We start from the raw sequence: 11,630 nt of genomic DNA, 5'->3' as shown, positions 1-11,630 counted from the left end.
TTTTATGTTTTATGTGTATGAGTGCTTATCTGTATGTATGTATGTGCACTACATGCATAGAGTGCTTGTGGAGAGCAAAAGAGAGTGTTAGATGCCCTGGAACTGGAGTTACAGATGGCTGTGAGCCAGGTGCAAGGAACTGAACCTGGATCCTCTATAATAAGAACAGCATGAGCTCTTAACTACTGAGCCATTCCTCCAACTCCCTATATTAAAATGTCTTTATTACCCCTGAAAATATATATTGTGGTTATGGTCAGATTAAGATGGCAGGAGAGGGAGATGGAGAGATGGCTCAGTGGTTAAGAACACTGGTTGTTCTTACAGAAGACCTGGGTTTGAATCCCAGCACCCACATGGTAGTTAACAACTGTCCATAACTCCAGTTTAAAAAAAGAAGGGGCAGGGGAGAGGAAGAAGAGAAGAAGGAGGAGGAGGAGGAGGAGGAGGAGAAGGAGGAGGAGAAGAAGAAGAAAAAGAAGTCATAAAGGTGAAAAGTTGGGGCTGGAGAGATGGCTCAGTGGTTAAGAACATTTGCTATTCTTCCAGAGGACCTGGGTTCGATTCCCAGCACCCACATGGCAGCTAACAACTGTCCGTAACTCCAGTTCCAGGGGAGCTGACACCCTCTTCTGGCTTCTTTGGGGTACTGCACACATGTGATACACTTACATACATGTAGGCAAAGCATCACACACATAAAAATAAAAATAAAAAATAAATAATTTGTGTTAAAGTTGAAAAGTTGAGAGCAAAACCCAATTACCTGTCAGTAGATTCCTGCATGACAGAGGCTGAGGACATGGCTCCCAGCCCTGATCCAGATGTGAGATGACTGACAGTCAAGGTCCAGAGTAGCAAGCCTCTGACATGAATTGTAAGCTTCTGGCCTCTAGAGCTTAGAGCTATAAGCCTCTAGTTCTCACAGGCCAGAACTGTAAGCCTCTGGGTCTACAAGTCAAGTCCAGAGTCCCTTGGCACTCAAGAGCCCAGAACTACCAACACCAAAGAATTTCCCGTTAGCCTGTTTACAATTTCAATGTAGATAGAGCAAAAGAACTCCAATACTTGGTGTTTTCCAGCTGTCTTGGTCATTTTCACATATACAGGTCGATTCCTTCAATACCCTAGTTTTTTAGTTCCTCTAACACTTGATTCTTCATTTTACCTCAACAGTCTCTGTTTTAAACTGCTTGGCCTGCTATTACACAATGCCATAAAACTGAGTAATTGTTTCTTCTATGGTTTTGAGACAGGGTCTCAAAACTTACTATGTAGCCGAGGATGACTGGAACTCCTAATCCTCCTGCCTCTACTTCCCAAGTGTTGGGATTATTGGCATGTGCCAGTATGCCTGGCAAAATCTAGGTTACTCATGAATAGCATAAATTTATCTCTCACATTTCTGGAGGCTGGGAAGTCCAAGATCATGTAGTAAGTTTGGTGTCTGATATGGATCCATTCACTGGCTCACACATAGTGCCTTCTCACTGTGTCCTCACATGGAAGAAAGGGCTAGTGAGTTATGAGGGGCCTCTTTGATAAGGACATTCTCATTCCTAAGACATCTACACTTATGACTTCATCACTTCCTACAGGCCTCACCTCCTAATGCCATTGTCTGGTTGGGGGGTGGGAGTATGATTCAGTGAATGAATTTTGGGAAAACACATTCAGAAAATGGTACATGGTAATATCCTTGCTATATGACCAACAGGATTTCTTCAAGCTCTATTTTATTTCCCTTTGTACCACTTCTTATCTTTCCAGCTCATTCTCTTGTTGTTCTTGTTGGTTGTATATGTTTGTGTATGTGTATGTTTGTGTGTTGTGTATGTTTATGTGTTGTGCATGTGTGCATATATGTGTGTGCATGTAGGCTCCATGCACATGTGAAGCCAGAGGTCAACATTTGGTGTCTTCCTCAGTCACTGTCCACTTATTTTTTGAGACAAAGTCTCTTGCTGAACCTGGAGGTTACTAATTGGGCCAGGCTGGCTGACCAGTGAACTCCAGGGATCCACTGTCTCTGCCTCCCCAGCAATGGAACAATGGGAATCCTCTTTATATTCTCATTCTCTCACCCACCCCTCATGTAGATGTTGCTAAGGACGGAACTCAGGGCCACTCATATGCTAGATAATTACTCTATCACTGATCTACATCCCTAGCCCTGAAATCATTTTGCATATGTGAGTGTTTCTATGTTTTCATGTTCTCATGTGGGTGCACACATGTGTGTAGGTATACATATATGTATGCATGAGTGTGTGGGGAAGACAGAGGTGAACCTTAAACTTCTTATCTTTCCAGCTCATTCTCTTGTTGTTCTTGTTGGTTGTATATGTTTGTGTATGTGTATGTTTGTGTGTTGTGTATGTTTATGTGTTGTGCGTGTGTGCATATATGTGTGTGCATGTAGGCTCCATGCACATGTGAAGCCAGAGGTCAACATTTGGTGTCTTCCTCAGTCACTGTCCACTTATTTTTTGAGACAAAGTCTCTTGCTGAACCTGGAGGTTACTAATTGGGCCAGGCTGGCTGACCAGTGAACTCCAGGGATCCACTGTCTCTGCCTCCCCAGCAATGGAACAATGGGAATCCTCTTTATATTCTCATTCTCTCACCCACCCCTCATGTAGATGTTGCTAAGGACGGAACTCAGGGCCACTCATATGCTAGATAATTACTCTATCACTGATCTACATCCCTAGCCCTGAAATCATTTTGCATATGTGAGTGTTTCTATGTTTTCATGTTCTCATGTGGGTGCACACATGTGTGTAGGTATACATATATGTATGCATGAGTGTGTGGGGAAGACAGAGGTGAACCTTAAGTTCCTTTCCTCAGGTGCCACAGACCTTGTTTTTTGAGACAAGGACTCTCACATGGCCTAGAACTCACAGATTAGGCTAGGTCGGCTAGCAGTGAGCTCCAGGGGTCCTCCTATCTCCTTCTGCCTCCCTAGTTCTGGAAGTACAAATCATGCTTTTAATGTGAGGGTCAAATCCAGGTCCTCATTTTCAGGCAACAAACATTTTACTAACTAAGCTATCTCCTAAAGCCCTCTTCCCATCTCCCCCACTTTTATTGAGATTGGATTTTCTTATGTACCCCAGGTTGGCTTCAAATTCAAGACTGTTCTGCCTCAGCCTCCTGAGGGCTGAAATTACAGGCCTGAGCCACCATACTGGGCTCTGGAAACCATTGCATTTGCCACAGAACTGTGATATTATGAAATCTGAGGCATTATGCTTCCAAGGAATGTTCACATCGTTTTTAGTCTATTTCATTCAAATACAACACCTTACACATGTACACATAAAGTGCACATGAAACTATCTGTAGGAGGTAGTATGAAATATCAAAGAACCCAGGAAATAGGAAAATATTTTTTGAATCCAGTGGCATGCCATGTACCTGCAAGAAGCGCTCTATTCGACATGATGAATGATCAGGCCCAGCCCCATCATAGCCATGTGGAAGGAGGATGACGATGCCACTCTGCAGGAGCCACTTGGCCTCGCCTGGGAAAGTATGAGAAAGGAAGAGAGAATATTTTGAGGCAGGAACAGGACAGTCTGACAGGACTTGGAGTGAAATGAAGTGCTAGTTTGCTTCCTAGGCTCCCAAACTGTTTTCATTACTTGCATTTCCTAACACAGCTCCACCATATTTAAGGGGGAAATAGACATTTGAATGCATGGAACCCAGTGACGTCATGTGCTTGGGGCTATAGCAAGCAAGCAGGAGACAAACTCAAAAGTGGACATTTCAACTTCTCAGACAGCATGTGGCACTCTGATTTCACTGAACACACAACTCTAAGCAAGAATGGGAATCTCCTGCCATCCTCATAGCACAGCAGACAACATGAGTCACCGTTCTCAAACAGAGCAGTGGACACTGAAGAACAGTCTCTAGGGGCAGGTGAGAACAAAAAAGATAAGCAGAGTGGCACATACTTATAATCCAGTGCTGAGAAGGCAGATGGATCCCTAAGGCTTGCTGCTCAGCCAGCCAAGTCTAACTAGTGAGGTTCCAGAGAGAGACTCTGTCTCAAAAGAAACAAGGTGGATGACTCCTGAGGAATGATACCCAAGGTTGACCTCTGGCCTCCATATGTACTCATACACATATGCATGTGCATCCACACACGTTCATCTGCACACTCATGAACACACACACAGATATTCTCTGAACATATCAAAATTTGGGCTCCTCAGGCACTTTTCTTCCTTCTAAAAAGTTGCAGATTTTCAAGAGAATCATCAATTTATACCATAAAGTGTCACTATGTCACCGTTACCTGCCATTCAATACACCACAAGAATGGATGCAGAATCACATAACCTAGGAGCTGGCAGGTATTATCTCTCTGCTCCATACAGCAGACATTCCCCCAGGAGATGTAGGTGGATGGGATGGTGACAGATATCTAGGGTACTCTTCCTAGCAGCTCATTAAACTGTCTGATGACTGCCACATGCCTGTGGATATCAGAGTATTTCCTCCAAACTCTCTGGAGATGCATGGCAGAGATTCTCAAGGGAAGCAATGGTCTTTTTTCATTCATTTGTCCCATGAAACTGGGCCCATGCACCCAGTCACACATTAACACCAACCTCCAGAGATGAACGTGTCAAAGATGATCTGGGCTCCATTGAAGAAATCACCAAACTGAGCCTCCCAAAGAGGCAGTAACTTTGGGCTTTCAATGCTCATCCCATATTCAAATCCCAGGACAGCCTCTTCTGACAGGGGGCTGTTGCTAACCTAACAGTAAGGGAAAAGAAATCAAACACTGATGTGCAAGGGGACATCTGAGAGAAGCCACAAAAGTAAATCATCCATCACATGTATACAAACCTCTCAAGGGAGGAAGGGCGTGGAAGGGAGCTTTGCTTTCATTCATCACCATGTTCCTTTGAGAAAGGAGACCTGCTCAGTGTCACTGATGCATTGGGAAAAGTTAGGACAAAGAGAGGAAGAGAGATCATATTGGAATACAGATATCAAGAATAAGCAATACAGAGCTAGGAAATAGTACAGTGGCAGAATGTTTGCGTAGCATTAATCAGCACTGACTCAATCCCCAGAACCACCACCAGAAATGGAAAAAAGGGAATTATTTGGGGCCAACAAGATGGCTTAGCAGGTAAAGGCATTTGTCACCAAGTATAGCAACTGGATGACTCCTGAGGAATGATACCCAAGGTTGACCTCTGGCCTCCATATGTACTCATACACATATGCATGTGCATCCACACACGTTCATCTGCACACCCATGAACACACACACAGATATTCTCTGAACATATCAAAATTTGGGCTCCTCAGGCACTTTTCTTCCTTCTAAAAAGTTGCAGATTTTCAAGAGAATCATCAATTTATACCATAAAGTGTCACTATGTCACCGTTACCTGCCATTCAATACACCACAAGAATGGATGCAGAATCACATAACCTAGGAGCTGGCAGGTATTATCTCTCTGCTCCATACAGCAGACATTCCCCCAGGAGATGTAGGTGGATGGGATGGTGACAGATATCTAGGGTACTCTTCCTAGCAGCTCATTAAACTGTCTGATGACTGCCACATGCCTGTGGATATCAGAGTATTTCCTCCAAACTCTCTGGAGATGCATGGCAGAGATTCTCAAGGGAAGCAATGGTCTTTTTTCATTCATTTGTCCCATGAAACTGGGCCCATGCACCCAGTCACACATTAACACCAACCTCCAGAGATGAACGCGTCAAAGATGATCTGGGCTCCATTGAAGAAATCACCAAACTGAGCCTCCCAAAGAGGCAGTAACTTTGGGCTTTCAATGCTCATCCCATATTCAAATCCCAGGACAGCCTCTTCTGACAGGGGGCTGTTGCTAACCTAACAGTAAGGGAAAAGAAATCAAACACTGATGTGCAAGGGGACATCTGAGAGAAGCCACAAAAGTAAAGCATCCATCACATGTATACAAACCTCTCAAGGGAGGAAGGGCGTGGAAGGGAGCTTTGCTTTCATTCATCACCATGTTCCTTTGAGAAAGGAGACCTGCTCAATGTCACTGATGCATTGGGAAAAGTTAGGACAAAGAGAGGAAGAGAGATCATATTGGAATACAGATATCAAGAATAAGCAATACAGAGCTAGGAAATAGTACAGTGGCAGAATGTTTGCGTAGCATTAATCAGCACTGACTCAATCCCCAGAACCACCACCAGAAATGGAAAAAAGGGAATTATTTGGGGACAGCAAGATGGCTTAGCAGGTAAAGGCTTTTGTCACCAAGTATAGCAACTTGAGTTTGGTCTCTAGAACCCACATAGTGGAAGGAGAGAACTGACTACCCACAAGATGTCCTCCAACCGGATGCTGGTACGCGCACGTACACACACGTGCATGCACGCGCACACACACACACACACACACACACACACACACACAAATAAAATGTAATAAATGTTTAAGAATAAGCAATATACTTCTCAGATAAGCCACATTTGAGAGAATAAAACTGTCACATAAGCTTTTTAAAAAATATATAAAAAAACAAAGACGAAAAGGTTATAAAATAAAGACCAACCTTTGGTTAAAATTCTATTACTCGGGGGCTGGAGAGATGGCTCAGGGGTTAAGAGCACTGACTGCTCTTGCAGAAGACCCGGGTTTGATTCCCAGCATCCGCATGGCAGCTACAAACCGTCCTTAACTCCAGTTCCACGGGAATCCAAAGCCCTCTTCTGACCTCTGTGGCATTGCATGACATGGGTGCACTCACATACATGCAGGCAATGTACTCATACACATAAAATAAAAATTTTTTAAAATCTATTACTCTAACATATGATTTGTGTGAATCAAAAGAGTCATCATGTTCAAATTAAAAAAGCAGAAGGCAACTAATCTCTGACAAAATGAAAGAGACATGATGTTAACAGTGCAAATTGATTCTGTAGTGGACTTGAGAAGGAGATGTTAGAAATGTCTTGGTGCCAGTTTCTGATCTCACTGGTTGTGTTGAGGGACAGAGGATATCCTTGTTGGTAGAATATACACACTGGAGGGTGTCAGGTTGACAACTTACCCTCAAATCATTTAGGATAAAGAAAAAGTTCCTTTTATATATCTAATCTGTTATTGTTCTTCTGTCTTTTATTTTGTTTTGTTTTTTTGAGACAGGGTCTCACTATGTGGTCCTGGCTGACCTGGAACTCACCATGGATCACTAGGATATATAACCAAAATTTTTTTTTTTTTTTGAGACAGGGTCTCACTATGTAGTCCTGGCTGACCTGGAACTCACCATGGATCACCAGGATATATAACCAATTTTTTTTAATTATGTTTGTTTCCAAAAGAATTTTTTTTTTGAGACAGGGTCTCAGTTGTAACCCAGGCTGGCCTAGAACTGGCTATGTAACCCAGACTGGCCTCAAACTCATGGCAATTCTCTTGCCTAAGCCTCCAAAGTGCTAGGATTATAGGCATGAGCCATGACACTCAGCATGCTCCAATTTTTCCAAAGTTATGTTCTTAAAGAGTATTTTTGGCAATGAGAAGGAATAAAGTACTGACATACGCTACAGCATAGACAAACCTTAAAAGCATTGTACCAAATGAAAAAAGTCATAAAAGTCCATACATCATTCGATATATGTGAGCTTTCCAAAATGGAAAGTGGACTAACAAGTGGTTGCCAGGGACTGGAGAGAGGATAGAACGGGAAATGAGTATTAATACACAGGATTTCTTTTGGGAGATGAAAACTTTCTGTAATTATATAATAGATATGGTCTCACAAGTCAGAATACACAAAAAAATTGCTGAACTATACACGCAAAGGTCAAATTTTATGAGTTGTATCTCTTTTTAAAAATTTTATGTATATGAGGGGCTGGAGAGATAGCTCAGCGGTTAAGGGAACTGACTGCTCTTGCAGAAGACACAAGTTCAGTTACCAGCACCCACATGGCGACTAACAACAGTTTGTGACTCCAGTTTCAGGGGCTCTGAGGCCCTATTCTGGCCTCTGCAGACACTGCATGCATGGGCACACTTACATTCATGCCAGAAAACATGCGCACACATAATTTTTTTTAATTTCAAAAATTACAACACCTTCCAGGTCCTGGCTCCATCACCTAACCCCTCCTTTCTGAATTTCCCCTCATTTATTTTCTCTCCTCAGCAAAGAGACCATCAACAGTTTAAAAACAGGGGCTAGAGAGACGGCTCAATGGTTAAGAGCACTGGCTACTCTTGCAGCGGGTGGGAGTTCAGTTCCCAGGATGCACATGGAGGCTCACAACCACCTGTCACTCCAGTTCCACGGGATCTGACACCTTCTTCTGGCCACTGTGAGCACCTATACTCTAGTGGTGCACACAAATACACTCAGGCACACAAACACACACATAAAATAAATAAATGTTGCCAGGAGTGGTGGTGCACGCCTTTAATCCCCGCACTTAGGAGGCAGAGGAAGGTGGATCTCTGTAAGTTCAAGGCCAGCCTGGTCTACATAGTGAATTCCAGGACAGCTGGGGCTACAGGGAGACCCTGTCTCAAAAAGACCAAAAAAAACCCCAAAAACCCACTGGCTGTTCTTGCAGAAGACCCGGGTTTGAATCCCAGCACCCACATAGCTAACAATTGTCCGTTCCAGGGGATCTGACAGCCTCTTCTGTCCTCCATGGGCATTGCAGGACATGGGTGCACTTACCTACATGTAGGCTATACACACATACACATAAAAATAAGTAAAATATTTTTTTAAAAAAAGAGATCCTGTCTCAAAAAAATCAGGTGGAGAATGATTGAGAAGAACTCTGATGTCAACCTATGACCTCCATAGGTGCACTCATGGGTACATGTTCCCACACATACATGCACACACACAAACACATAAACATGGACATAATAAACATGCATATACCCCAACACACAAAAAAAACCCAAACTAACAAAAAACGAACCAAACACACACACAGACAAATAAAAAATAAAAACAACCCCAGGAGTTTCTATCAGGGTTACCATATAAAGGACATGCTACTAGGTAATAAAAAAAAATCTTTGGCAATATTCTCACTATGAAAGCAAGCAAGGCATTCAATTGAGCTTTTTAAGTGGTAGTATTCAAAACTGATACTAAAAATCAAATCAAAGTTCAAGGAAACTTCATTTGGGGGGGCAGATAATAAGCGTCTCAGCTACCTTATCCAAAGATGGATTTTAGAGTGTCTTAAAGAACAGATGAGCTGCATGTCCTCTAAGTCACCTTGGAATATTGCTTTTGCCAAGCACACAAGCACGTGTGTGTGTGTGTGTGGTGTGTGTGAGTGTGTGTGTGGTGTGTGTATGTGTGTCTGTGTGTGTGGTGTGTGTGTGTGGTGTGTGTGTATGTGTGTATGTGTGGTGTGTGTGTGTGTGGTGTGTGTGTGAGTGCGTGTGTGGTGTGTGTGGATGTGCATGGATGTGTGTGTGTGGTTGTGTGTGCATGTGTGTATATGTGTGGTGTGTGTGCGTGTGTGTGGTGTGTGTTTGTGTGTGTGTGCGTGTGTGTATGTGTGTGTGTGGTGTGTGTGTGTTTGTGTGTACGTGTATGTGTGGTGTGTGTATGTGTGGTGTGTGTGTATGTGTGTGTGGTGTGTGTTTGTGTGTGTGTGGTGCGTATGTGTGTATGTGTGTGTGGTGTGTGTGTGCGTGTGTGGTGTGTGTGTATGTGTGTGTGGTGTGTGTGTTTGTGTGTGTGTCCGGGTGTGTGTACATGTGTGTACGTGTGTGTGGTGTGTGTATGTCTTTGTGTGTGCGACTGTGTGGTGTGTGTGTCTTTGTGTGTGCGTGTGTGTGGTGTGTGTGCACGTGTGTGTTTGTATGTGCACATGTGTGTGGTATGTGTGTGTGGTGAGTGTGGTGTGTTTGTGTGTGTGTGTGGTGTGTGTTTGTGTGTGTGGTGTGTGTGCGTGCGTGCATGCATGCATGTGTGTGTGTGTGTCAGATGTCAACATCAGGCATCTTCCTCAATCCCTCTCTATCTTATATTTTGAAATGGAGTCTCTCACTAAACCCGGATCTCACAATTCAGCCAGACTGGATGCCAGCAAGCCCCAGGGATCTTCCTAGTGTTGGATTGCTGTACCAGACTTCTTTATATGGGTGCTAAGAATGGGAGTTATTTCCCTGCCCCACCAAATACACATATTCATGAACAGTTTGTATAAATATCATGTACTGTTCATTATAGAAATTGTATTGTAATTAGGGAGACAAAAATGAAAAGACCCTATTCTTTTTTTTTTTCTTTCTTTCTTTCTTTTTTTTTTTTTTTTTGGTTTTTTTTGGACAGGGCTTCCCCGTCTCCCAAGCTGGGGCCTGGAACTCACTATATAGACCAGGCTGGCCTTGAACTCACAGAGATCCACCTGCCTCTGCCTCCCGAGTGCTGGTATTAAAGTCATGTGCCACCATGCCCGGCTAAGACCCTGTTCTTAAGACCTTAAAAATCTAAAGAAAGGAGCTGGGTGTGGTGGCACACGCCTGTAGTCCCAGCACTCTGGAGGCAGAGGCAGGTAGATCTCTCTACGTTCAAGGCCTGCCTGGTCTACACAGTGAGTTCCAGGCCAGCTGGGGCTACAGGGAAACCCTGTCTCAAAAAGACCAAAAAACAATCTAAAGAAATGCCAATTAAACTTTAGGGACCAAAGTAACCTGGAGGTCGTGTTTCTGTTTAGTTTTAACAGGATAGAAATGTTGGCTTATTATCCATATCTTTGACTAACTTTATTAAATGACAACAGTAATAGAATCAATTGTGAATTGACAAAATGCACAACTATATGATATTTACATGAAGATAGAGGGCAGCTCAAATATACCTCTATTGTGTTTCATCCCTTCCAAATGAGATAGTCTATGAAGACCTCCATTGGCTACCCACTTAGTACTCTTTTAAAAGGTATGAAACTGGAGCTAAAGAGATGGCTCGGTGCTTAAGAACACTGTTCTTGCAGAGGACCTGTGTTGAATTCCCAGCCCCACATGGTGGCTAACAACCATCTGTAACTCCAGTTCCTGGGATCTGACACCTGACCTTTGTGGGCATTACATGACACAGGTGCACTTACACACATGCAGGCAATACACTATACAATAAGTAAAAAATAACAATTCTTTTTAAAAAAGTATGAAAGCTAAAATTGCTGACATGTGTTTATTAGTTGCTTTAAAAATCCTCAGGGCAGGAGAGATGGCTCAGAGGTAAAGAACACTGACTGTTCTTGCAGAAGGCCCGGGTTCGAATCCTAGCACCCACATGGCAGCTAACAACTGTCCTTAACTCCAGTTCCAGGGGATCTGACACCCACTTCTGGCCTCCACAGGCATTGCACAACACGGGTACAGTTACACACATGCACGCAACACACTCATACACACAAAATAAATAAAAATAATAAATAAAATTTATCTTTTAAAAATCCGCACCAGGCGTGGTGGCACATGTCTTTAATCCCAGCACTTGGGAGGCAGAGGCAGGCGGATCTTTGTAAGTTTGAGGCCAGCCTGGTCTCCATGGTGAATTCAAGACAGCTGGGCCTACAGGTCTCCTGTCTCAAAAAGACCA

General features: G+C 43.3%; 1 protein-coding gene across 1 annotated transcript in view; it reads right to left on the bottom strand.

The window, feature by feature from the left end:
- LOC103738703 (probable 2-oxoglutarate dehydrogenase E1 component DHKTD1, mitochondrial) overlaps positions 1-11,630 on the bottom strand; it is a gene marked incomplete at its 5' end in the record, with an annotated part of 51,062 nt that overhangs the window by 16,272 nt on the left and 23,160 nt on the right. The window contains 2 exon segments of the mRNA XM_029566295.1: positions 3,424-3,530; positions 4,629-4,779. Coding sequence (XP_029422155.1) covers positions 3,424-3,530; positions 4,629-4,779 — 258 coding nt within the window.

The sequence above is a fragment of the Nannospalax galili genome, unplaced genomic scaffold (assembly GCF_000622305.1).
Source record: "Nannospalax galili isolate Female #2095 unplaced genomic scaffold, S.galili_v1.0 scaffold2159, whole genome shotgun sequence".
Taxonomy (NCBI): Eukaryota; Metazoa; Chordata; class Mammalia; order Rodentia; family Spalacidae; genus Nannospalax; species Nannospalax galili.
Note: the sequence above shows the minus strand (reverse complement) of the source record. Positions and strands in the feature narration are given on the sequence as shown.